This window comes from Cyprinodon tularosa, unplaced genomic scaffold, assembly GCF_016077235.1.
Source record: "Cyprinodon tularosa strain WSP-4 unplaced genomic scaffold, ASM1607723v1 ctg927, whole genome shotgun sequence".
Classification (NCBI taxonomy): domain Eukaryota; kingdom Metazoa; phylum Chordata; class Actinopteri; order Cyprinodontiformes; family Cyprinodontidae; genus Cyprinodon; species Cyprinodon tularosa.
In genome coordinates, this window is record NW_024039704.1 from 551,707 (window position 1) to 577,412 (window position 25,706).

Sequence of the window (25,706 nt, forward strand, 5' to 3'; positions counted from 1 at the left end):
TTTATTTCTTTAATACAGTTTTATTAAAACTCACAGGATAACGTTAATTAATTTGTATCGAACAAAGTTGCTGTTGGTTTTTGGTCCTATTGGTCGGTGACATTACTGAATCATCTTTAGAAAAGTTAAGAATTTTATGTGCGCTTTTTGAAAAACACCACAAGGTGGCAGCATTGTAATGTGTAGTACTGTGACTGACTAAATGGCGTGTAAGTTCAACATCGTTCAACATTTTTCCTATGGCTCATAAACTCCATATCGTCATACAATCCATATTAACACGCATCATAAAAGTACGGAAGAGGATTAGGGTCACTGAGAAAATAAAAAAGAAGTTCACTGTTTTTTACATTCACTGATTTTTACATTTCAATTTAATATGGGAAAAAAGTCATTATTCTGAGATTAAAGTCGGAATTCTGAGAGAAAAAGTCAGAATTCTGAGAGAAAAAGTCAGAATTTTGAGATTAAAGTCAGAATTCTGAGATTAAATTCAGAATTCATTCTGACTTTTTTCCCATATTAAACTGAAATAAAATGTAAAAATCAGTTAACTTTTTTTTTTTTTTTCAGTGGCCCTAATCCTCTTCCGTATAGAAGGGCTTTAATAAAGGTATTAATGCTTTAGGAGTCCCCCCCCCCAAAAAAAAACAAAACAAAACAACAACAAAAAAACAAACCCAAGTGTAACTTTAACTCCTACAGAGTTGAATATAACTCTGTTAATAAGGGCTGGTTCCACTCCAAATTGGTGTTAAATTTCCTCTGTAGCCAGTTTACTGTGTAGACCAATTTTTGTGGTGCAGATGAATGCCCTTAACATGACAGTGAGAAGATATAAAACAGTAAATGAGTGAAACCATAGGCCTCTATATTCCCCCAACCAGTCTACAACAAGAAGCATGACATAAGGCGTAGCCAGAGCTATGAGCTACCTAACAATTACAACAACAACAAAGTAACAGCATTGTAGAAAATGTGTTGAAAATTGACTCGTCACAAATTTTATGGTCAGCAATTTAACCTGTCAATGAGTCAGAGTGGAGGAGAAATATATGGGCTCCATGAGTGAATGAGCACAAAAATTGGGGCCCTTGTCTAAACTGGAGATGGTAGATTATAAATCCCCTGAAACCAGGAGACAGGGATTGTTTATAATAGCAATGATAGTAATGATGAGGTCAATTATTGTTATTAATCATTAAAATCTCAGCTATACATAGATATAGATATATATATAGATAGATGTAGATAGATGTATATAGATATATGGATAGAGAGATATATATATAGATGAATAGATATAGATGGATAGATGGATATGGATAGATGTAGATATAAATAGATGGATGTAAATAGATATATTGATATAGATGAATAGATATAGATGGATATGGATAGATATATATCGATAGATAGATGGATATGGAGGGAGATAGATAGATAGATAGATAGATAGAAAGATAGATTAGATGGATAGATAGATGACATTCACCTGCTCGATAGCACAGATACAATTATATAAAATAGAATAAAACCACAAAATTAGATAATACAAAAATAGTAAAAACAATATAAAAACACTCAGTCCTTCAACAGGCATTACAATGTCAAATAGTCCAATAAATATATAAAATAAGAACTAAACAATTCAAGTAAAAAAAAAACAAAAACAAAAAAACACCAATTATAGGAACAACCGCTCCCGGTTTTAATTAGTCGCTGTTTAAATTTGTAGACCTGTTGATTAGATCATACCATTCATCTAAAGTATATGTTCCTCAAAATCAACAGTTTTACCCTTTTGCCAAGATAGATTAAAGGTTTTCAGAATAATTTTATATTTGTGTATCTGTTAAACTAGTATTTTATTTATTATATAGTCTGTTTTAGAACCAAATGCTACTCTAAAGTTGTGAGCTCTCCTGCGGAATGCTGCAGCGTTGCAGTGAGACATTCCATCGCACCAATGGCAGCAGGTCTGTGTGATCCCAGGAGAGGGTGTGGTTAACTCAGAAACAGCCTGCTGTTTCCGCATGTTATTAAAAATAAGTTTGACAAGTCCAGAGGAAGTATGATCTAAGCTTATCCGTGCAGTCTGTAGTTTAGCCTTTTCTTAAAAACCCTCTGGGTCACATGATGTGAGCGGAAACCAGATGTAAGCTGCCTGAGTTTAAGAAGGAATCTGTTTTCTGCGAGCGGATTTGGAGAAAACAAACAAACAAACAATACAGCGGACTGGATGAAGCATGTTAAAGCTGAAGCAACAGTTTGACCTGCAGAGAGATGTGGTGTTTGATCTCCTCAGGAAAGAGGCTTCAGTCTGCAGGGTGAAAGGTGAGGCGTTCAGGTGTTTGCAGAGATATTTGGCAAAAATAATAATTGAACTTATATGTCTAAGCTTAAATATACAATCAACAATTATTACTCAACTATCTTTAAAAAGTTTTAATCAGCTAGAAAGAAATCAGAGCAGCTGTGATTTGTTATATAGCCATCTTGATAATGCGCATAATCAACAGCAGGTGGAGCTGTTTGCCCTTTTATAAAGCGGAAACGTTATAATAATTGTTATAGCTGCAAATAATAGTAATAAAGCATTTGTATACATACACTTTTCACCAGTTTTTAAAATTTTGTTAAAGAAAATAGGTATATGTAGAGCTCTATCTGTCATGCTGCATTATATAAATTGCCTGGATGGTTTTAAAATAATGCACTTCAAATCACAGATCTTTTATATATTAACTTTTTTCTTTGTCTATTTTTTTTTAACTATTTTAAAATTAGTGAGTAATAAATTGTGTACATTGAAAAATATATACATGATTTTGACTCTGATTCTATGGAGGCTACTTTTTACCATTTATTTCAATGTATTTTAAAAGGGTTTTTATACTATGGAAAGTAGTAAACAATTTTGAAATGAGAGAAATCATCTTAGATTCTTCTGAATAATTTTATTAAAATGAATAGTGTAACATGTATTTATAGTCATCCCCTTTTTAAAGTCTACCTTTAAAAAAATATCTGTTAGAAAACAGTCTAGAGAAAAAAAGCTTAAATGGTAAAACATGGTGGTGGCAGCATCATGCTCTATGAAGAAGATTCATCAATAGGGACAATAGATCAGGTTAGAGTTGATAGGAAGTTAGATGGAAATAAATGCAGCCAATTCTTCAGAGAAAACTTATTAAAAGCAATGCAGAATCCATCAGATGAATAACATCTAGCCATTTTATTTAAATAAAGTATTATTGTTTTAGGAGTGCCCAGTCAAAAGCCAAATGTAAATCTTGTTGAGAATATAAGTAGAACAGTTTAGGGGGGTATGAATTCTTTGCACGGTTTGATAATAATACTGTACCACCAGAATACTCAGAGGATGTGGACCCTCGAATCCTTAACACTGAACGAGATGGGAGTATGCTTTATTCTTGGAAGGTAAGCTCTATATTTGATTGTTTTTACATTCTGCATGAGATTCACTTTAAGCTAATTTCATTCTATAAACTTTTCCCTTCTAGGTTTAAAGCCGTTTCATGCATGCTTAGTTTTAAGGCTTTACACAACATGATACATGTGATCATTCTTGTCCTCTGTGAGCAAAGCACTTTATAATTAAACATTTTTATTGATCAGAATACTGATATAAAAATGCCGTATTATTTATGTTGCTCTTTCACTTGAAGTATCTTAATATGATCACATTTTAAAGGCTGCTTCATCCTATATGGAATAGCTCATAGCACACCATTCCTGTGTGTGTGTGCTATCAAATGAAAAAAAGGGAAACTTTCTCTTTATTCTGCTATAAATCAGCTTGACACTTTTGGGTATTTTTGGGATCGTATCTAGAATTGGAAACTAGTCTGCTCTTTTGCTTCACAGTATGAATATTTAATGATAGACCCCCTAAAGAATGTGCAGCTCTTAGAGGTTGAGGACTGTCATGTCTTCTGAGTGCCTGAGTTTGGGATTTTCTTTCGCTAGTCCGAGTGTACTTCACTTTTTAGGTATTTAATTTGATTAAATAACAGATTTTATTACATGACAGTAATGTCTTTTATTGCATTCTGGTTATATCCAAATGGAAAAATAGAGCCATGTGCTTTTAGCAGATTAGGAACATTAAGCAGATGTCAAAGTTGGGTGGAAGTTGGTTGAGGACCCAAATGCAGACATGAGGGAGGCAGGGTTGAGTTCTTGCAGGTTTAATGAAATCAAAAAAGAGAACAGAAACAAACTCCAAGAATAAAATACAGGAAATGAAAGAACAGGAGACGTCAGAGGAAAACACACATAGGGAGCCAGGTAACAAGAAACCAGCAGTGAGGAACTGCAGTGGAGGTGTTTATATGGGGGATAGAACAAGGAATGGACTAATGAGCTAATTGGGAGCAGGTGTGGATAGAAGTAACTAGAAGGGAGCTAGGGGAAAGGAGAATGGCACAACGGGGTAACAGAGAGTAACTCAAGAAATACAACCCAGCTTAAATATAACACAAAACCACTGACCCACAAAACAGAATGACATAAATAACTGAAAAACTCAAAAAGAAGTCCAAAAGGGGAGAACCATAACACCAGAGCATATTAATACAGGAAGTGGGTGCTACTTAAACTGAAGTCCCCTTTTATGGCGCCTGAAGATAAAGGAAATAAGTTCATCTTGGCCCCTTGTTTTGTATACAGATGAGTTCCTGGTTGACCCAAAAATTGCAATGAAAACTCCTCCTACAGTTGCTGTTGATTAAGCCCAAATAATCATTCCTCTGCCACCATATTCAGTAGTTTTTTGTCCTTAGTAAGCTCTGATTTTGTACTATCAAACACCTAGCAGTTTGCTTTTAATTACTGATCAGTTAACATTTTATTAGCAGCTCCTGGTGTTTAGCTCCTTAATTCTTTAGAAAGAGAAATGATTAACTTGAGGTTTTACTAGATGTATAGTTTTATTAGATGTATAAGAAGCTGCAGTATCCCTTTAACCACACATGCTTGATGACCCTAACATAATATTCTGTTCTGTTCTTAAAAGGGAGCAACAGGCACCACCAGGATTGGGAAATATGACCCCAACACTAAACAAAACAAGGTGCCCAGTTTGTTTATACAGAGTTCTCCATTAGTGCTGCATCTAGTAGCTGCAGACCTACACACTGAATCCTGTGTATTTTGCCCCGTCAGCTCCTCTACACTTTCGACAAACAGGTGTGTGTCAGCAGCTGCTCTTTGAACAAGGAGGAGACATTATTAGGTGAGCTTCTGTCATGCACGAATGCAGATCTAACAGCAGGAAAAGTCATTCTGTAAACCTGATTGTCACCCTCACATCAAATGTAAGGGTGTGTATGTGGAGAGCCACTCAGGTGTAAGACTTTATGCTTTTATAATAGAGGAAATGTGTTAAATAAAACCAGGGAAGAAGCTTATATATTCTGTGCAGGCATGGCAAAGCATAGTTAATGAATACAGATATTTTTTTTTTCTGCAGCATTACGTTGGCCTTTTCTTTTATACTTTCAGCTGTCAGCTTGGCACAGAACACCAGGGGACAGGAACGACTCAAACCAAGTAACATCCACCATGCTGCTTTTTAAAATTCCTGCCCTTTAAGTGATTTAAAACCTTTTTAGAGGTAACAGGAGTTTTTATTTTATTTTAATGAACATTTCTTCGCATTGCCTATCTGTCTAGTATCAAAGTGTCTGACTCTGCTGATTGAGATCCATCCCATAAACAACACCAAGGTGCTCAAAGCAGTGGACTGCAGAGTTAAAGTACAGGTATGGTTTAAACATGTCGCCTGATTTCTCTTTTTAAATATGGATTTGATCTCAGTTAAAGCTAAAAATCAAATTGTAGAGTTCCTGCAGGTATTTTCAAGAAAAGGAAATCAGGGATTGGTTAGAAGCATAAGGATTTATGTAGGACTGTTACTAAATATTATTTCGCCAATTGATTAATTAATCTGTCAATTATTTGTTTACTTAATCGATTAATAATCAGATAGCAAAGGGCGACTTAAAGAAGAATTAATACAGAATTAAAACCTGGTGAACCTGATACTTCATGCCATATAAGAAGTTTTGGATAGATTCTCACACTAAAAAAGGTTTTTATCCTAAATGCAAAGTGTTTATACATGTTTTACAATTTTGCCATCCTTTCTACCCTGATTAGGTTGCTCTTTTAGCTAATGATGTGTCAGATTCTGTACATTCCAATCAACGATTAATCACTTGCTGAAATATTTGACGATTATTTCAATAATTGATTCATCAAAATTAATCCAATTAATTGCTTTAGCAATCGATTTGAATTATTTAACTGATATTAATTGTGTAAACCCATCAAATTGGGTATATAGAATATAAGAGAAAAGTCAGAAAAACAGCAGTGTTTTCCTCGTTTTACAAAAATAACTTTTTTTCTAAGGCAATATCAGTAGAAGTAAATTATATGTTGTAAGGGGCTTATTAATGAAAAATTCTATGCATGGTATGTTGGCTTTCTTTAATATGCATTATGTTTGTTGTAGTTCCTCCATCAAGAAACTGACTGGAAATCGGGGCTGGAGAGCCATCTGCTTCTGTTCGCTGAAGACGGATGTCAGTTCTAGCTTTTTTCCTCTCTTTGAAGTGTATATTTAAAAAAATCCGCTGCAGAATACATGATGAAAACAGACAGAAAATCTAAAAAAAGAAAAGAAAAAACATATTGAAACATTGAATTATTGACGTTTCAGATGTGGATCTATACCATGTACTTTTAAGCAAACATGAAGGCTACAGAGTGGTAAGTTATACAATTCTTCCAACTTCTTTTGTAAAACAGAAGTCATTTGCATTCAGGTTGCCCTGTCTGATAAATTGTGTGGACATTTCTCAAGCCTAAGAAAGCACACGTTCAATGGATAATTAGGAAAAATCATTGTAATGCATTTACCAAAGCTGTGAGCAAAGAATACTGTTTCAACATGAGCCATAATATTATGAGTGTGTTATCCTCTAGAGGAGATTTCGCATTATAAATTTGGTGCATCTGCAAGGCTGAATACAAATGTATGTGTACCAGGTGATCTCAAATCCCGAGCGCTTGTCCAGAGCGGCGGAAAAGATTGTAGAGGATTTCTGTTGGGTCCAGTGGGACGGACACACACAAAGGCTTTACTATCTCACTCGCAAGGTGGTGCATAACAAATACCTGCTCCTTAGTCCTTTTCCTCCTGATTAAAAAGCTGTAAATAAAACAAGCTACATAAATATATTATTCGCAGGACAAGTTCCTGCTGAGATGCATTCAGTTCCACCCAAGCCATAGCTGTGATACTGTGGTAGGTAATAATATAACGTTAGAAACCTTTTGTGATTTTCACCACTGTGCGTTAGCATTCACTAATTTTCTTATGCCGTCTAAACAGTTGGAGCTCGTTTTAGAGTTGCCTGCTAATGCTTTTTGCACAGTAAGGTAAGTAAGGCATTGCTTTTGCCTTGCAAAACCAATCTGTATTCTGCATTGATCCTGACCTTGAGTGTTGGCTGTGTGTGTTTGTGTCCAACAGATTTGTAAGTCTGGGGTTTGACCACTATCATGTGGAAAAACCTGAGCAGGAGCTTGTTAGGATGCAGGTCTTCACAAACCAAATCGGTAACATATTTACGTCCTTTGTTTTCACATATATTTATTGTTTGGGGGGAAAAAAAAGCAGGTGTAATATTTTTGTTTCTATTTTTTGTATTATTTTTTAAACACAGCACATGGTAGAGGGTTTTGTTGCAGTGACAATTTGTCGCATTACAACCACAAATATCTTTATATGTAAACTAAGAAAAAGCTAAATTACTATGAAGCGGAAGGAAAAGGACTCATGGTTTTTCAAATTTGTACAATTGCAAACATACTCCAGGGAAACAAGCCCACAATGGCAGGATTAATCTGTAGGTGAGGCTTTTCTTCTATACTGAGGTTTACAGACGTGCTATCCAGCCAGTCCGAATCAGCTTGAGCTATTTTGCCCTAAACACTTTTATAACAATTTCAGTCACTGGATGTGTAAATGTAACAGATTTAGCCCATTTTGTCAGGCTCAGAACAATAGGACCAGTATTCGAGGCAGAAAGATAGTTAGACCTAACAAAACGGGTTTATTGAAGGCAGAACTGCAGTGAACAGCTTTGGTGTCTAAATGCAGGGACCTCTGCAGGAGGAGACAACAATTAGTGACCATGTCCATCTGGCAGAGGATGATTATGGACGTGCGAGTCACTAACCTGGTCTTATAGCTTAGTCCGAGCCCATAGGAATAGGTTGGTTCCAGCTGGTCGGCTGACAACGAGACGCGGCCAGCGCCTTCCAGAGAGTCCCAGGCGCTGGTCTCTGGGAGGTTGGATGACAGGCAAGAGATCAGAACGGAGCAGACCAAGAAATGCAGGATAATCCAGAGGGTGGAGTTTTGGCCGGTGTCGCAGAGGTGCTCAGTAGCCAGACCCAGGAGTTTAGAGGTGCAAAGAGGTACCAAAGGGAAATCCAGGGCGGTGTCAGGAATCAGTTGCAGGAGTCAGAAGACAGGTCAGGCAAAGAGATCAGAACAGGAACAGGCAGGGTTAGAGGTCCAGAGGCAGAACGGTCAGGATAAGGAAATCAGTAAACACGGGGACGCTAGAGAACTCTCCCCAAAGGCTCAAATATTGTGGCACTGATGACTGGTCTGAAGGCTGGTTAAATAGAGGCTGAAGCAGGTGGATCAGATGAACGGTAATGAGAACTGGGTGGAACTAGGTAGGTGAATGAAATGAGTCATCAGCACCAAGATCATGACAACTGTGGCTATTGTACGAGGCATTTCCATAACGTATCGATTACTGGGTTTTATACAAGTGCAACTCTTTTCCTTTTTATTGTAGATATGAAAAAAGACATGAATCCTTTTCCTTCAACACTAATTTGTGTTAATTTATCGTTTAAAACCCTAACAGATTTGAACTTTGTTTTTACAGCATGAAAAAAATGTTAATGGTTTAAATGGATATACATCATTTTTCCAGACACTGCATTTTCTCAATCACAAAAATCATTTTGATGAAACATTTGGAAAAAAGAGGAAGAACTTATTTCAAAATTCTTTTATGATAAATAAATGCAATGGAAAGTAGGAAAACACCTTGATCTGTTATTCTATGTGGAAGTTGATTAATTATTATACTGCAAAATTCCACTAAAAATATTAATAAGTGGGAATATATGTTCTTAGGTGACAAATTCATAAATTTACAATAGGACACTTTAAATCAGGAAATTGTTTTTTTTTCTGTTATCTTTTTGGTTCTGTATTTTTGGTTTATGTTTTTTCGTCAACAACAAAGCCTCAGTCATGGTCTCCCCACTTGCTCTGTCTTTTTTTTATTTATTTATTTTTTAGATCTATGCCTTAAAGAAAACAGAACAAAGCATCTATAGAAGTTGTCAGGGGCAAAAAAAAAAAGATCAGTTCTTTACAGAATCCACTGTGGTGTTGGATTCTTTGTTCATCTGAATTATATTTACTTTATTTATAAGCTAGTGATACAGATGTTCTTAATGAGGTGTAAAGGCTTTAAATATATAATTTCAAAACCCAGAAAGTTGAAGGATAGATAGGAAGAAATTACATATAGGGGTGGGTGGAAAAATGAAAGGAACATATAGACAATAAAATCTGGAAATACCAACATTTTTCAATTATTTTTTATTTTTGTAACTATTTTCAACATTGTGCTTTTTGCCTCATCGCTGTGACCTGAATTGTGAAGAAATATTTTATTTTTAAACATTTATTTCATTTTGCAAACACAAACCTACAAAACATCTACAACTGTAATTCGGGAGTTTTTGTTAAATAAAAAGAAGGTTTCTATGGAAACAAAACCAAACAACATCTTGTTAAACCGTTATGTGATGCATGCATTTATTTGAAGCTTCATATTCTCCTTCTTGCTCTTTTATTTTACAAATGTGAGATAAATAAATTGTTTGGAAGTAGATTAGAAATTCCAGTAGATTTGTTATAATCTAACTGATTTGTGTTCTGGTTTGACCTTTTAGGAAGCATGTGTATTTGCTACAGTCAGCCACTAAAAGAAAAACAGGAGCTGACCTACACAGTGGTTTTAGTTCACAAAGGTGAGCACTGTTTTACCTCTTTCCTGGACTTATTTCATCCTCAGCATGGAAAAATATTTGGTTCCTCTCACTTCACTTCTTTAGGTTGCAGCAAGAGGTTCAGAGTGTCTCCTGGAAACGACAAACCGTCACAGATTTCACACCAGCTCCATCCGCTCTTCATCCCCATAGGTCTCTGCACACACAATATAGCATAAACGAACACCAGGATACTTTTAAGATGTAAACTTTACTGTAAAAGGGAAGGAAAAGATAACAAAACGTATAAAAAAAAAGTTGAAAACAAACCACTGGACTTTGTTTTCCAAGTTTGAAAAATGTTTTTCTTCCAATTCAGGAAGCTTTCTCAATTCAAAAAGTCTGGAGTAGCATTAAGCTCCAGGCTTTAATAGAGTAACCCAACAAAAGCCTTGTTATGTCTTAGAAAACCTGCAAATTGAACCGAAACAGGTCCACTCCTTTGTAATGGGAAGTCGTTAGGGTCGTTGTTTGACCACCTTCATGGTGATGCAGATTGAGATGACAGTGAGAAGGAATCAACTCTAACGCTGCATTATAGGTTTTTGAGAGCTGAAACCTGAGTTCTCCCCTTCCAACCCTAATGATTCCCCATTACAGAGGCATGGGCCAGTTTGGGTTATTTACATGCCAAGAACGACCTTAACATCTCCCCATTACAAAGGGCTGGACCCATTTTGGTTCAATTTGCATGTTTTCTAAGCCATAACAAGGCTTTTTTTGGGCTGTTCTATAAAGCCGGATAGTACTCTAGACATTTTGAATTCAGAAAGCTTCCTGGATGGGATGTAAAATGTCCTCAGACTTAGAAATAAAAGTCCAGTGTTTTTTTTAAACTTTTTTTTTGGAATGACTGAGAATCTTCACCAGCATTAAACGAGATGTATTATTTGCAAATACATGATTGGAGAATCAATTAAAATCCCAACAATAACATATTAGATTTGTTTTTGTAAAAGGAAAGAGAGTATGAAATGGTTGTGCAGGATATTTCGATTTATTTGTAGAAAAAAACTCTGGTTTTTGCTGCTTTTGCAAAATAAACAAACAAAAAAATCCCAAAAATGCACCAAAAATTTGACTTTGTTTCTTTTACATGCAGGTTACTACATCCTGGTGTATCTGCAGGGTTATTTCCTCCACTGCATCAACACCAGACAGCATGAGATGCTCTGTCATTCTCTTTTTCTAACTGGTAACTCAAATCAAAGCTTAGTGGTGGCTGCACATAAAAATGGATTTATAAGCATGTTTCTCTGTCTGTTCCAACCCTCTTAAGGTCAGGATGATAACTTAGGCCTTCCGTATCAGTCAGATGCTCTCACGGTGATGCACAAAGAAAATGAAACAAGCGTTCATCTTTTGGAGCTGGCAAGTGGGTCAATTCACACAGCTGAGCTTAGCCCTGCTTACCTGCTGCAGATACTGAGATCAGACACACGTCCTGGGTGAGTTGCATGCAAAACATTTGTCTAGAAATACAGGAATTGTGACTCAAATGTCCTAAAAATAAGCAGACAAAAAAATACCAGAGGGTAGTTTCGGAGGAGCATTGCGAGAAAAGAAGCAGTCAGGTGGAAACAGAGGGTTATTTTCTTTTTGGCAAAAGTTATTTTTGTACGTATACACTTCCAGAATGTGAAATATAATCAGTGTTTGGAAGCCGACAGCTTGGAAAGAACAATCCGACTCAATAAAGATGTATCTGGGTTTCTTTCCTCTGTGTACCTGTGAGTCAGCATTTCATTTGGATTTCTGTTTTACCAAACATGCATGTGGAAAACCTTAAAACGTATTCACACCCCCTACATCTTTACACATTCTGCATAACATAACTATGAACTTTGAAAATATCAGAAAGTAGCTCTAAATGAGTCAGGTCTGAACTTTGACTAGACCATAAAAAAAGAAGGTGCACCTCTGTCTAGTTTAAAAAAACTTTTGAAGCCAGTAACAGACTTTCCAGTATGTATTTAGCTCTAGATTCATCTGTGGATAACCCTGACTTGCTTCCCTCTCCCTGAGGCACATCCACACCAGGATGCTGCCGCCACCATCTTTCATGATATTGATGATATTGGCTCTATTTCTACATCTTCAAATTCTTGAGGAAATTGTTTGTTTAGGACTTTCCACCAAAGCATTACTTAGATTATTGTTTGTAAAAAGGATTTATGTCCGTCTCTATATATACCTGTGTCTTGTGTTGCATATTAAACTAATAGTGGTATTATGTCAGCTTTTAGCCTCTTTATCTGCATCCACTTATGTTCTAAATGCAATTTTCTTCTTTTTCACCTTTGCCCAAGGTGTCCCCGCAGCTGGACCGACCCTCATCGCCTGGCTGCCCTCCACTGCCTCCTTGTTTTCATGGGAGATGACCCGAAGCTGGAAATAAAGGTGCAGATGCAGACAGTATAACAGAGTGTGTGGACAAATATATTGACCTCTAAAATCCATAGTCACAGAGCTCACTCTTGCATTTGGCAATGCATTTCAATAATATCTGTGGAAAATAAAATCAAGAGAAACAAAGCCATTGATTGCTGCTGGGTTTTGGGCAACACAAGATCAATGCGCTCTCCTTGAGGCAAAGAGGGAGGGTGGAAATAAGGAGGAAGAATGCATATACAGTCACTTTCAGACACCTCTCCTCAAGGAAAATTGATTCCATGGGAGTAATTCATAGATCCCATTAAAATCTCCCATTTTCTGCACTTCTGTATACAAGCTGTAGGTGTCAACCTTGAGTTGGTAGAAAAAAAGGCAGCAGAAACATAAACATTACATGATGTTGTGATTAAACCAGTGAGAGGAGAAGACAAGTGGGAGTCAAAGACAGAAATAAACGGCTTGATATTTGGTTTGGACACCATGCCGAGTATGACTAAGACTTTATTAGTATTCCATCGAAAATGCGATATCCCAGCTGCCCTTGCAGATGAAATGAATTATGTATTCAAAGGTTAAATGACTCAACAGCTTCATTAGTTCACCTTGCAAAAAAAATTATCACACTCCACACAGCTTGTGTTGTTGTCCTTATCAGCGGGGACAGCTGCCTTTAATAAAAGTAATTGCCTGTTCATATTTCTGCTTCGTTCAAAAGATGCTAATTCAAATGGACATATAGCAGAAATATATTTCTTTAAAGCACAGAGCTCAGATGCAGCATGGTATGGAGGTTTACTTGGTCTATCATGAAGGTTGTTAGAATTTCTGATTTTTTGTGAGAAAACTCAACAAATTCAGATGAAAGTTTTTGGTACTAATAAAAAGTGTGGAGTGTAGTTTCCAATTTAAAATCTCTGCAGCAAGTCTCAAGAATGGTGGTGGTGGCATCATGCTGAGGATACATTTTCTATACATTCAGTGAAGATATGGAGTATTGGGGTCAGGCTAGAGATTTTGTCTTTTAAATACGAGAATAAAGCCGTAACATTATGAGAATAAAGTTGCAATATTATGAGAATAAACTTTATTCTCTAGTAATGTTGCGACTTTATTCTTGTAATTTCATGACGTTATTCTCATAATGTTATGACTTTATTCTCGTAATGTTTCAACTTTATCCGTGCAGTATAACCACTTTTCATCTCATAATCTTGCAACTTTATTCTTGTAATTTTATGACTTTTTTCTCGTAATGTTACGACTTTATTCTCGTTATGTTGCGACTTTATTCTCGTAATGTTGCGACTTTATTCTCGTAATGTTGCGACTTTATTCTCGTAATGTTGCATCTTTTTTCTCGCAATGTAACTTTTTCTCGCAATGTTGCGACTTTTTTCTCGCAATGTTGCGACTTTATTCTCGCAATTTTATGACTTTATTCTCGTAATGTTACAACCTTATTCTCATAATTTTATGACTTTATTCTCATAATATTACGACTTTATTCTTGAATTAAAAAGAATAAATCTCTAGCCTGGCCCTAATACTCCATCATAGTAAAGGAGACAAAAATGTTAAAATACGCAACCTGTAGATAATCATTTCCTAAAGTATTAAACGGACTATTGTTTTTGACATAAGTTAGCTTAGCTTCTCCTTATCCCAAATGAACAAAATAACCTCTAAAAGTTACAGTAATTTAAAAAACAAGACATATGCTAGACTTCCTCCCTGTACAGTCAACTCTATTGTGAATGTTTCATTACAGATTATCGAATGGCTGTGTGACAACATGAACTCCTTTGATTCCTTCAATCAGATCCAAGAGTTCATTTTAGGTCTGTTTAAACCCCTCATTCTCCCTTTTAAAGTCTTACTGCACTCCTTTTTTTTTCTCTCCACCTTGTTCAGTTTGTAGCCACTAGAATGCTTACATCTGGTCTACACAAAGCTAAATTCTTTCATCAAGTTTGTTTATCTCTCAAATTTCTCCTCACTAACTTGTGCCAAATCACCCATACAAATCTGGGCAGTTAGAAAATAGATTTTTTCGGAGACCTTGGAGACAGTGTACTTGAAACAGAGAATAGATGTCAGGGTTATTCCAGAAAGCAAAACACTTAAAATGTTAGTCAACTTTAAAAAAACAAAAAAAAAACACACCCAAGTTATATAATAACATTGAATATAAATTGGTATTTATTGGCCTTTAAATATCTTTAAGTTATATGCTAGAATTTAGACAGAAGGATTATTTATTTATCTTATTGTACCTTGATTGCATTCGTGGTTAAGTATTTATAAATGCAGATATACATATAACTCAAAGTTTGTTATTGATAGCTTGTTTTGGTGCTGTAGTTGGATATTCATTTGTGTTTCCCCTCATGCAGCATCTTTGTCCAGAATGGGATATGAGAAGTCTCTTGGCCTTGATAAGGTCCTGCCCTTTTCATCAATATTTGAAAAAAAGGTATATACACACACTGTGAAGCCAGAAAACACAGATACCAGCATATAGATGTGCAAACAGTGGATTTGTATATGGGAGTTCTGGCTCCAAGCCCAGATTTCCCTGACGTCATCGGTCTGCCCTGTCTGGTAAATAGGCCAACGTTTCGGGTTAAGCTAAAGGGAAATCTTTAAATCATATAAAAAAATATATATATATAATTATGACCTCTAATTATCCTTGTTCTCAACATTTAGTGTGTTTTATGTTTTTGTTTCAGGAAGTCCCAGCGTGCTTATTGGAGCTTCCTGGTGTCTTTTGTACCACTGAGCTGCATATTGAGGCTGATTTTAACGGAAAGGTATTAAAAACTTTTTTATGCATCTAAAAAATTTTTATTTATAAATTATATTTTTTTTAGTTGGAAGTTTTAAACTGTTAATCTTGTAATATTTTCCTATCAAACCGTTTCCCTTAGTTTAAAGAAATTATCTTCACATGCCAGACATCTAAATAAATTATAATCTTTAGATGAAGGGATGAGTTTTATTCAGTTGCATGGAGCGAAAATTAAGACAGACTTGCTCCTCCCCTACTTCTTTCTGCCCATTGCTGGCCAGTAAGGTTCTAGCAATTTCTTTGGCTTACAATAAAAGCATATAAGGCTGTTAGGATACATTTTTAGTCACCAAAAACACAAACATCAGTGGTGTGAAAACTAAAGGCTAATTAGCATCGTTCTTATGCTAATAAGAAGCTGACTGAGCTTCATTAAATGAGAAGCTATCTGTGACATTCATATTCCCTGCGCTTTAAGGCAATATGAATGTCACAGTTAACATTATACCTGTAACAAGTAATCCATTGTTTCAGAGGCAGTTGAAACAGTTGTTTTGGGATTTAATTAAAGTCATATGATCTTTTTTTTTTGCATTTCTGTTCTGAAATATTTAGGCTATAGTAAAACGTTCACATTCCACTCAAGTATGTTATGTCCATAACCTTTCTCCATATTCTACACACTCTGATTCTAAATCAGAGACATGTAAAGGGTGGCTAAGTAAAATCCTTTTCATCATTATCATTATTGCACTTAATTAGCAGTTTTCCTCACTCTATTTTGTCCTTGCTGTTCGGATCTTGTTTATTTCCATATACTGCCGTCCAGGCTGGACGGCTCCAGGGTTTCTGGTCAGAGCTGCAGTGGAACACAGAGAGGACAAAATATCTGAATGCCGATCCAAACGCAAGATACAGAACCTCATGCATTCAGGCCGACTGGGATAAACTGGTAAGGGACCAGGCTGCTTTTATTTGTGTGTTTGTGTATAAAAAGTAAGAAAGCTTTTATGCATATAAACTACTGTGAATTGCCTTCTATTCTAGAAATGCCAGTCAGTGTTGTGTTTATGGGGGGATCTTTTTCTGGCTGTCCTTGTCAGCATGCTGTACCTTTTGGTTTTGTCAAACATTAGCAGAGCACTTTTATCCCTCCCATTATGGTGATGTTTTTGTTTTAGAGGTCCGAGAGCAGAGCCTCCAACCATGTGAATCACTTGGAGGAGAACACAAAGAAGTAGGTCTGCCTCCCACTGCAGCTCTGATAAGAAATATATGGACCAAACTCACCAGCATGAAGCAGGAGGGAGGGAATGCATGACAGGTTATTTGCGTTATCTGTACAAAATCTCTCTCGTAAGGTACCAACTGAACCGCAGAAGGCTTGCAACACTGATATTTCGAGGGTCGTATATGTGGTACTTTTTATTTCTAATTATATAATTCAATAGGTTTAATGACCTAATTAAAATTAGTATCCAAAACCCTCTGCTTTAGTCTTTTCCTACATTTTGCAGTAATGAAATTTAAAAGGTAGAAAACGAGGAAAACATAAGGCCGTTAAAATAGATAATCTTTTTACCTTTTGGTACATATTTTTAAAAACACATTGCACATTTTTTATTATTTTATTTCATAAAACAACTATTTACCATTTTACTAAAATGAAGTTACTTTTTGAACTGTGCATAAAATACTATAAGAAATCTTAAGTTAAAATAAATATACTATTTCTGTTCAGTTGTCATAAACAACTAAGGTAGAAATACTAACATAAAAATCAATAATAATTGTACCTTTTTATGCATACTTGGTATTTATTTTAGAATGTTTTTATATCATTTATAGAATCTATTTTGTGTTGACATGTATATGCACTTATTTTTATCAGTGCATTAAAGCTTAATAAAATAGAATAAAAATGTCAAGGCTTTTGTTTTTGTTCATTATTACAGTTTCTCACTTGTAGTTAATGAAAACAATCGATACAGAAATTATTTTTTTACTATAGCTAAATGTGATCATAAGAACAGCAGCTGGTTAATTAGACGGGCTGTCTGCTCACGTACCTTGCCTAAAATAACATAAACAGCCTTAACTTTTTAAGAGTGATGGCGGATGCAGGGGCAGAGCTAGATGGGGGGCCAGGGGTGGCCAAGGCCACCCTTAGCCAATCATTGGCCACCCCTACCATTTTTCCCCCCTCTAATACAGATGATGGCAGAAGTAGTACTCTCAAATTGAATATTTAAATATTAAAGGAATAGTACACCCAAAACATGATTAGCCTTCATTTTCTACTCACCCCCATGCTGAACAACACTCTGGAGTACTTTTTTGATATCTCAAATGAATCTGGAGATCTGGGAGGCTTCTTGCTGTCTGCTGACATTCAAATAATGGAGGTGCCCAGCGCCCGAGGCAGAAAGGTCCATAAAAGTCCACAAAAAACGTTTCAATATTCCTCCATACTGCTCGTCCAATGTATTCCAAGTGTCCTGAGTGGGTAGCATCCAGAATTTACTTGAAACGAAGTCATTTAGAATGTTTTTAGAGCATAAACAGTAGTGTATAGGATTTCCTGAAAGCGCGTTCATGACGCTACGGAAACCGCGGCAGACCAACCCAGACGAAAGTGCGCATTCAGCTCAGCAAAGAACTCATGCTCTTCCTCAACACTGAAGTCCTCAGACATTTTCTTTCGTCGTTTCTTTCTTTGCACAGGTAAACAGCACATTTCTTCTTCTACGCTTGCATTATTGGCAGAGCAGACGCTGAATGCGCACTTTCATCTGGTTTGGTCTGCCGGCTTCCGTAGCATCGTGAACGCGCAGGTGCGCGCTTTCAGGAAATCCTATACACTACTGTTTATGCTCTAAAAACATTCTAAATGACTTCGTTTCGAGTAAATTCTGGATGCTACCCACTCAGGACACTTGGAATAAATTGGACGAGCAGTATGGAGGAATATTGACACGTTTTTTGTGGACTTTTATGGACCTTTCTGTCTCGGGCGCCATAGACCTCCATTATTTGAATGTCAGCAGACAGCAAGAAGCCTCCCAGATCTCCAGATGCATTTGAGATATCAAAAAAGTACTCCAGAGTGTTGTTCAGCATGGGGGTGAGTAGAAAATGAAGGCTAATCATGTTTTGGGTGTACTATTCCTTTAAAAGCAATTACTTGACAACAAAAGCAGTGTGGATAATGTGGATTTGCACATCAATATACTAACATTAAAGATGATAAATACAAAATTCATGCTCTTTTCAGGAACTAGATTTTGTCTTATGGGGTAAAGAGAAAAATATGCGTTTCTGCAAGTCATCTAGTGAAATCCTAGATAACTATTTTAATAAAAGCTTAATAAATAATCAATTTATCTATAAATCAGTACTTGTAGATATCCATTTTATGCAGAATGATTATTTATAAAAGTAGGCAAGTAATGACGATGGAGAATATGTTCGCCCCATAACTCAAACCTGAAACAATTTTATCCGCTATAGCTTTTATCTAGAAAGCATGGATGTTTAAATATATGTGTCTATTTGTTTAGAAAGGCTGCAGGGAAGGGTAGTTTCTCTTTAGTAAGAAAATATGGATGTTTTGCTTGTTAATTTTCCTGTTGGAACAGTGTAGATTGACCATGAGGTTCTGGCACCGATCCACTATCGGCCACCCCTCAGTCTACGCTGGTTATTGCCTGGCCACCCTTATTAAAAGGTTTTGACTACGCCTCTGGCTGGATGCCCCTTCAGTTTCAATTAATTTTTTTTTTCTGATCCTTTTATTTTATTTTTATTTACTTATTTATGAAAACACGAATACTTCCCCAGCAGCTTTCCGTTTGGCTGTTTACGCCGTCTTTGAAGTGTCAGTATGGTGCATGTAGTTCTAACTAAAGGAGGCCTTCAACAAAAAATGCTGCATAGGAGTGAAAATGCATGAATAAGATTGAAAATAATATTGTAAGCCACTACAAATCAAAATTTCAACCAATTGGAAGTCAGATGGTTCTAATATAGAAAGTTTTTCCATAAAAATTCTTAATTTAAGCAGCCGTCTTCTCGTTGATTGACGTGTAAATGTCACAGCACGGTTGGCTCCTTTTTATGCAAATGCTCTGCTCTCGGCAGATTTTTCTATTATACTAGAAACAACATACTGTGGTGATTTCAGTCTCTGAGCAGTTAAAGATGAAGCAGTTTGATGGACAAACACCTCTGTGCAGCGAGGACTGATGTCAGGTCTGCTTAAAATTAAATAGAACTCTGCTCTTTTTGAGCCATAGATCAAACGAAGAGACTTCAACTTATAATTAGGTGCCTCCTCTGTCTGAACTTCAGAAAACTGTCATGAGATTTAAAAAGAAATTATAATGAATTTTCTTCTTATTTTCCAGGGTTCTTTCGATGGTCGACACCTGGTGTCTTGGTAAGCCAGAGCAAAAAGAACACACACATAAACTTACAAGCAAAAGCCCTGAGAAGAAACACACACCACATGCATGACGCAAATAACAAAACTTTAGTTTATAATGCAACAGCAAACATTGCACAAGTGTGTTTGCCTATCCCTGTACTGCTCGTGCCCAGAGGAGAGTTCACTGAAAATAATTCATGTTGCAGGAGGGAGTTGAGAAACAAACCCAGTAAAATGAGTCAGAAAACAATGAGAATGATAAAATTACATAACAGTGGGGAATAAGGTACTTCCCTCCTTCTCTCTTTCCAGCTTTCTGTTTCCATTATCATTTACAGCTGCTGAAGTCACTCTGGGTTTACTTGGAAATACTTAACTGCATATAAAGAGAACTGTCGATGCTTGGGAAACTGTGGATGAAATCACAAAAATGTGAAAATAAATAGGAAAAAGGCCAATGTAACATGCTTATAATTGCTTAATTTCTATAATAATATATTTACCTTCAGATTTCTCTTCATAGTTATGAAAATTGGACGGTGAGCCAAAGTATTTTCAATCTCTCTTCTGTTGTACGTTAAAAAGATTCAGAGCTTTTATTTTAAACATATTTTTCCCCATTATATAAAAGTAAATGTAATCATAAATACCCAACATATCTTAGAAGGAATATAATAAAAAATATTAGCATTTCGGTAATTACGACCGATGTAGTAACTGCTTTAGCTTTTCCTTTTTATGTTGCATTACTTGTAATCTAAAGCAGCACGTTTCAATAGCTTGCATTAATAAACACATTATCTGTGGTGGGGAGAGGATTCTTTTCTGATTTTACTGAAAAGAAGGACGTGAGCATAGATGGAGCCACATGTGGTGCAGACTGTCTGAGGGGCATGAATGTGGGCGGGTGTTCAGCATGCAATGACTGCTCTCACAGACTGAGAGGAGGAAGGCAATGGCAGAGAGCCACACAGTTCAGCGGTAGCGTTCTTAAAGTGGAAACTGATTCTGAAGTCAAAGGGTTGAAGTTACTCAATTCAGTTATATTTCACAATATTATATTTTAAACAGAAATACCTGCTGTGTTTATTTCTGTAACAGCAAGACCACTGTTTAATTTTGCTAGGATGTATAATTTCTTTTTATTAATTTGCTTAAAATGCATAATTTTCAGGGTTATGCCTAATTCATAGCCAGTTAAAGCCTCCTTATATGCGTAAAACATTTAATTTATTTTTATTGTTTTATTGTCTTTATTGATCTTTTTATGATAAACATTGAACTGGGGTTGAAACAATTAATCAAATAGTGAACTAATCTTCAACTAATTCAGTAATTGATAAATTTCTAACTGGAGTATAGACACTCCAAAAAAAAAAACATGTGTAAACATTTCGCATTTAAGATAAAAATCTTTTCCTTCTGTCAATATGCTCTATCCAGAACTCCTCAGGGGGAAAATCCGAATTTTATCTTGGTTTAAATTATGTAAAAAGTATTCTTTAAGGAACCATTTAATATCCGATTATTAATCGAATAATCGAAAAAATAATTGACGGTTTAATCGATTTGCAAAATAATCCTTAGCTGCAGCCCTACATTGAACAAAATAATTACATTTTCATAAATGTATTACAATTGACTTTCCAGCATAAAAAATATATATATTTTAATAACTAAACTGACAGTTGAAATTTTTATATCATAAAAAGTAATAGCATATGTAGTTTGCCTAGTATTTTAGTACTTTGCCCTAAGTTAAAACCTGCAAAGGTTTCCTCTACAAAGGTGTCTTAGTCAGGGTCAGTAGAATACGCAGTTATTACACAAAGACTGCCAACTGTACAGGAAGGTTAGTGCCACCAGGTGATAATTGCAAATTATCTGACTGTTTATAGTTCTTTGTTAAAGTTTATTCATAAAAAAAAAAAAATGTGTGTGAACTGAAATATTTTGGTAGGAAAAGGTGCATTAGGGATAACTACAGGCCTGAAAACACTTAAATAAAATCCATTCAACTCGGTGATGATTTAGGGTGCCATATCATGGACATTTTTAGAGATCCTCATGAATCCTTTTGTGAAAAATGTTTAAATTTCCAGCAGAACATATAGGAGCTCAAACACGCATATTGTAAATCTAACAGGCCTGGGCTTTCTATATTGGTAGCATGTCAGAGTATAACATCAAAAAGGCTGGTTTTTTGTGTGAATGATCAAAGATGAAAAGTATTTGTGTATGCAAGTGTGTCCAAAGAATCTACGCCCCAGCATGGTCTGCTTTCATGAGGCAGACATAAAACGACTTGCGCAGTAGGGTTGCTGCCTCCTAATCCCTGAGGTTAGGAGATGTATCTTTAAAGCAGAAAATGCACCAAATGTATCTGCTGATTAATAAGACATCATCTCTTTTGTCTAATTAACTTGCCAAAAGGTTTACTTTTTTCCCGTTTTTACAGAAAGTTTGCTACTTTATAAGAGTGCTGCAGTTATATTGCTTTGGCATCAAAACTTGGTTATAAAAAACATCTTTTATGTGTGTTTTCTTTTCCCCCTGTAGATAAAAAGTTGGTGCCACTTTTTCAAGAAGAGGATCATCAACAAAGGGCATTCATCGGCCTGGTGAGAAAACCGCCTAAGGCTACAAGTCTGCACTCACACAAACATACTGCCATGTTTAGGAATGGTTGTCAGACTTATATGTCCCTGATAAAATGAAATATTATGCTATCACCAGTGCTGGTTTTAGACCAAATGTTCCGGGGGGGGCAGCATGTTTTAGGAGGGGCACAGAAAAGCATGAAGCAAAAAAAAAAAACGGGCAATGTATTCAAATATATTAAAAGAGCTGCATGAAGAGAAATTTCTTCAATTGGGTTTAATTAAAATGTTATGTATTCTTTCTGAAAATATTCATTTGGATTATCGTTACAATCAAAATAAAAATCCCTTAGCATAGCAAAAAAAATCAACTCAAGAAATTGTAGATAAAATAAAGCTATTATTTGGAATATTAGGTCAATATACATGCATCATTTAGGAATTCTATATATTTTTAACTTAATTTAGGTTAAAATTATAGTTTTCTATAAAATCAAAGTATTTTTTTTATTTGTTTTGAAAAAACAGATGAAAACTGGGATCCTATTTCAATATCACTGAACCTATCACCTTATTGTTTTTAAATAATTAGTAAAACAGAATTTTTTTAAGAAATAAAATTAAATCGATCCAAAGAACCTTTCAGAAACCATGTCTGCTCCGGCACATTTCATCATTAGAATTTCTCTTAGTATTTTGTCTTTAGTACAGGGGCCACAACAGGGGCCAGGACCTGATCTACAGGGGCACTGGCCCCCATTGGCCCCTGTCTAGAACAGCCCATGGCTATCACGCTATTTAAGCAAAGGCGTACTTCCAAATTACAGTAAATATTTTTTATCAAAAGAAATTTCTTGTTTAGACGACTATTTGAAAAAAATAAGAGAATTTTCCAAAATATCCTAACTTCTCTGGTTCTATTTTGTTTTAAGGACCTTTGTCACATCTAAAAAAATGCTCAAAGCCGTATGTTAATGTCAAAAGAGAGCAAAAATACATCCATTGTTTGCTAGTGTTTACTTAGTCCTCCTTGAGACTAAAAAGAATTTATGCAATCAGCAAACTTTATTGTTGTTGCCACTGCCATCTGCTGGCCGTATCGGTTACCTCGGTGAAAACAAACATACTATATTCCAAGGTCTAATCATGTCCTTCCCTCTTAGCATAGAATTTTTTTGGGGGGGATTTTCACACTTGGTTTTGCACTTTTCCCCTCTTTCTGTTCTTTTTTTTTTCTTTTCACACGTTGCTTGGAAAAAGCTGACTTCCTCCCATGTGTAGCATCATACCTCCAGTCATATGGTCTTGCTATGGTAAATAAACAAAAGTGCTCACTTTTGCTTACAAATGGAACAAACCAAAGTGCTAAGCAAGGAATTAAAATATGATAAGCCAACAGGGTGCCATCATTTAATCGAAAAGTCTTCCTACTGCCACAGAAATTGGACGTGAGCCCTTTAAACAGATATGGAGATAAAGTGAACAGTTTCTATTGAATATATCCTTTTTAAATACCGGATTTGTTACGTTAAGATAAGAGAAATGTGCTGCACAGTGGTTAGATATTGTTGAAATAAAAAGCACAGGAAACAACGTTTCTACTGACAAGGCAAGATGATGTCAACGAAGGCGAGAAGGCATGAAGTTTTGCACATCACCGTTTGCATGCATTTATCTTAAACAAAAAACAAAGTGCATCGGAGAGAATGTGGTTAAAGTTTTAAATACCTTAAATCAATAATCCAAGGGGTACGTTCTATACACATAGGGATAATGCTTAAACATTAATCACCCGAATACAAGCTTTTTGCTCATGCATTAGAAAAAAGGTCTATTTGAATATTATATATCTAATCTTGTAGAAAAGAATGCAATTAACACAATCCACAACTTTTTAAACTACCTCTGAGAAGGTCATCATGTTTGCTCTTCGTCGTCTTTTCTGCAGGATAACATTTAGATTTTAATATTTATGCAAATGCTAAATATTTATAGCATATTATAACACATAAAAGTGGAAAATAGAAAATTTGTCTTAGGATGGTAGAGGTGGGCTATTTGCATATAAATTGACCTGGACAGGTTAAATGAGAGAAGGCTGTTCAGTAACTCCGAAGCTTGAAGTTATTCTTAAAGCTAAAGGTCGAAAAAGAAATTCAAACCTGTAAAAGAGTGAAGAGGTGTTTTGATATTTACTCGTTTATGGAAAAATTTCAAATGTAAATTGCACAGTCGATTAGCAGGTTTGCAACCCCTTCCTGTATTATCTTCCTGTCAAAGGAAGATGTGCTACATTAGGTAAATAATACTTCCCATGCATTTAACATTGCATCAAACTTAATTTGATTTCAGGACAGGCCCTTATGCTTTGATCTGTTGGGCATATTGTAGAATGCTGTTCTGCATGCATAATGCAGAAACAAAACAGTTTACATGTTGCAGAAATAACATTATACCTCATGCAGCACTATGAAGATTTACTAAACATAGTCTAAAAAGGAGCAAAAGTGAAATCGATGACTTGACCTTCCAGCTGACTAGTTTTTTAGTAATCACTTAAAAGCTGAAAAAAGCATTTGTAAACCATAACATTATAAACTATCTAGTCCTGACATGGTAGGACATAAGAATATGTGAAACGGCAAGGTGTTTACATCAAAATATCTAGCTTTTTCCACATCTGGAACTTTCACTGTTCCAGGAGACCCTGCAAGACACAGATCAATGTCACGTAAGCTTAAATCGCTATTTTGAGATGGCTTACTTGATATCAATGCATCTCTACACAAGCTGATGTGACAATTTTTAAGCAGATTTGTAATTAAAAAAAAGAAGTAGAGGAAAAATAAGAAGAATACAGCTAAAATTGAGCCTTTTATTTTTTGTTCAAACACAAGCTATAGTACAATTACTACTGCAGCACAACTGGTGACAACAGGAAGTTCAAAAAGAAGCAATTTAAACCTCTGCTTCTCAACAATATGGATCAACCATTTATGATCTCTAGTGATCTTTACCAAGTGTTGGCATCAGTAACAGGCTACAAACCGTCAAAGTTCCATCAAGTGAAACATTCCTTGTTTTTATAACATAGCTACAAGTGGTTAGGGCTGAAATAATTAATTGGATTAATCCTGATCCTGATTAATCGATTATTTAAATAATCCTCAACTGTTTTAGTGATCGATTAATAGTTAAATGGAGTATAGAGATGGTAAGACATGCTTTTAGCTGACAGCGGAACTCAGAGCAGAAATTATAACAAAATTGTAAAACAAATATGTAAACATTTTGCATTTAAGGATGAAAAAAA

At 35.6% G+C, this 25,706-nt stretch overlaps 1 protein-coding gene across 3 annotated transcripts in view; it reads left to right on the forward strand.

Annotated features, from left to right (window-relative positions):
- The first annotated feature begins 1,965 nt into the window (after nucleotides 1–1,965).
- LOC119776356 (gamma-secretase activating protein) overlaps nucleotides 1,966–25,706 on the forward strand; it is a 48,300-nt gene continuing 24,559 nt past the window's right edge. The window contains exons 1-24 of one of the 3 annotated variants that reach the window (XM_038274733.1): nucleotides 1,966–2,337; nucleotides 3,374–3,444; nucleotides 5,042–5,098; nucleotides 5,191–5,260; nucleotides 5,530–5,577; nucleotides 5,701–5,789; nucleotides 6,545–6,614; nucleotides 6,752–6,801; nucleotides 7,081–7,191; nucleotides 7,283–7,339; nucleotides 7,427–7,473; nucleotides 7,568–7,653; nucleotides 10,087–10,164; nucleotides 10,249–10,335; nucleotides 11,285–11,377; nucleotides 11,462–11,630; nucleotides 12,504–12,582; nucleotides 14,345–14,414; nucleotides 14,970–15,049; nucleotides 15,309–15,389; nucleotides 16,197–16,319; nucleotides 16,549–16,604; nucleotides 19,774–19,805; nucleotides 22,353–22,414. In XM_038274733.1, the coding sequence (XP_038130661.1) occupies nucleotides 2,250–2,337; nucleotides 3,374–3,444; nucleotides 5,042–5,098; nucleotides 5,191–5,260; nucleotides 5,530–5,577; nucleotides 5,701–5,789; nucleotides 6,545–6,614; nucleotides 6,752–6,801; nucleotides 7,081–7,191; nucleotides 7,283–7,339; nucleotides 7,427–7,473; nucleotides 7,568–7,653; nucleotides 10,087–10,164; nucleotides 10,249–10,335; nucleotides 11,285–11,377; nucleotides 11,462–11,630; nucleotides 12,504–12,582; nucleotides 14,345–14,414; nucleotides 14,970–15,049; nucleotides 15,309–15,389; nucleotides 16,197–16,319; nucleotides 16,549–16,604; nucleotides 19,774–19,805; nucleotides 22,353–22,414 (1,854 nt within the window). In that variant the 5' untranslated portion in view covers nucleotides 1,966–2,249. Of the gene's footprint in view, nucleotides 2,338–3,373; nucleotides 3,445–5,041; nucleotides 5,099–5,190; nucleotides 5,261–5,529; nucleotides 5,578–5,700; nucleotides 5,790–6,544; nucleotides 6,615–6,751; nucleotides 6,802–7,080; nucleotides 7,192–7,282; nucleotides 7,340–7,426; nucleotides 7,474–7,567; nucleotides 7,654–10,086; nucleotides 10,165–10,248; nucleotides 10,336–11,284; nucleotides 11,378–11,461; nucleotides 11,631–12,491; nucleotides 12,583–14,344; nucleotides 14,415–14,969; nucleotides 15,050–15,308; nucleotides 15,390–16,196; nucleotides 16,320–16,548; nucleotides 16,605–19,773; nucleotides 19,806–22,352; nucleotides 22,415–25,706 lie in introns of all 3 variants that reach the window. The other 2 variants (XM_038274731.1, XM_038274732.1) reach the window with 2 other exon arrangements.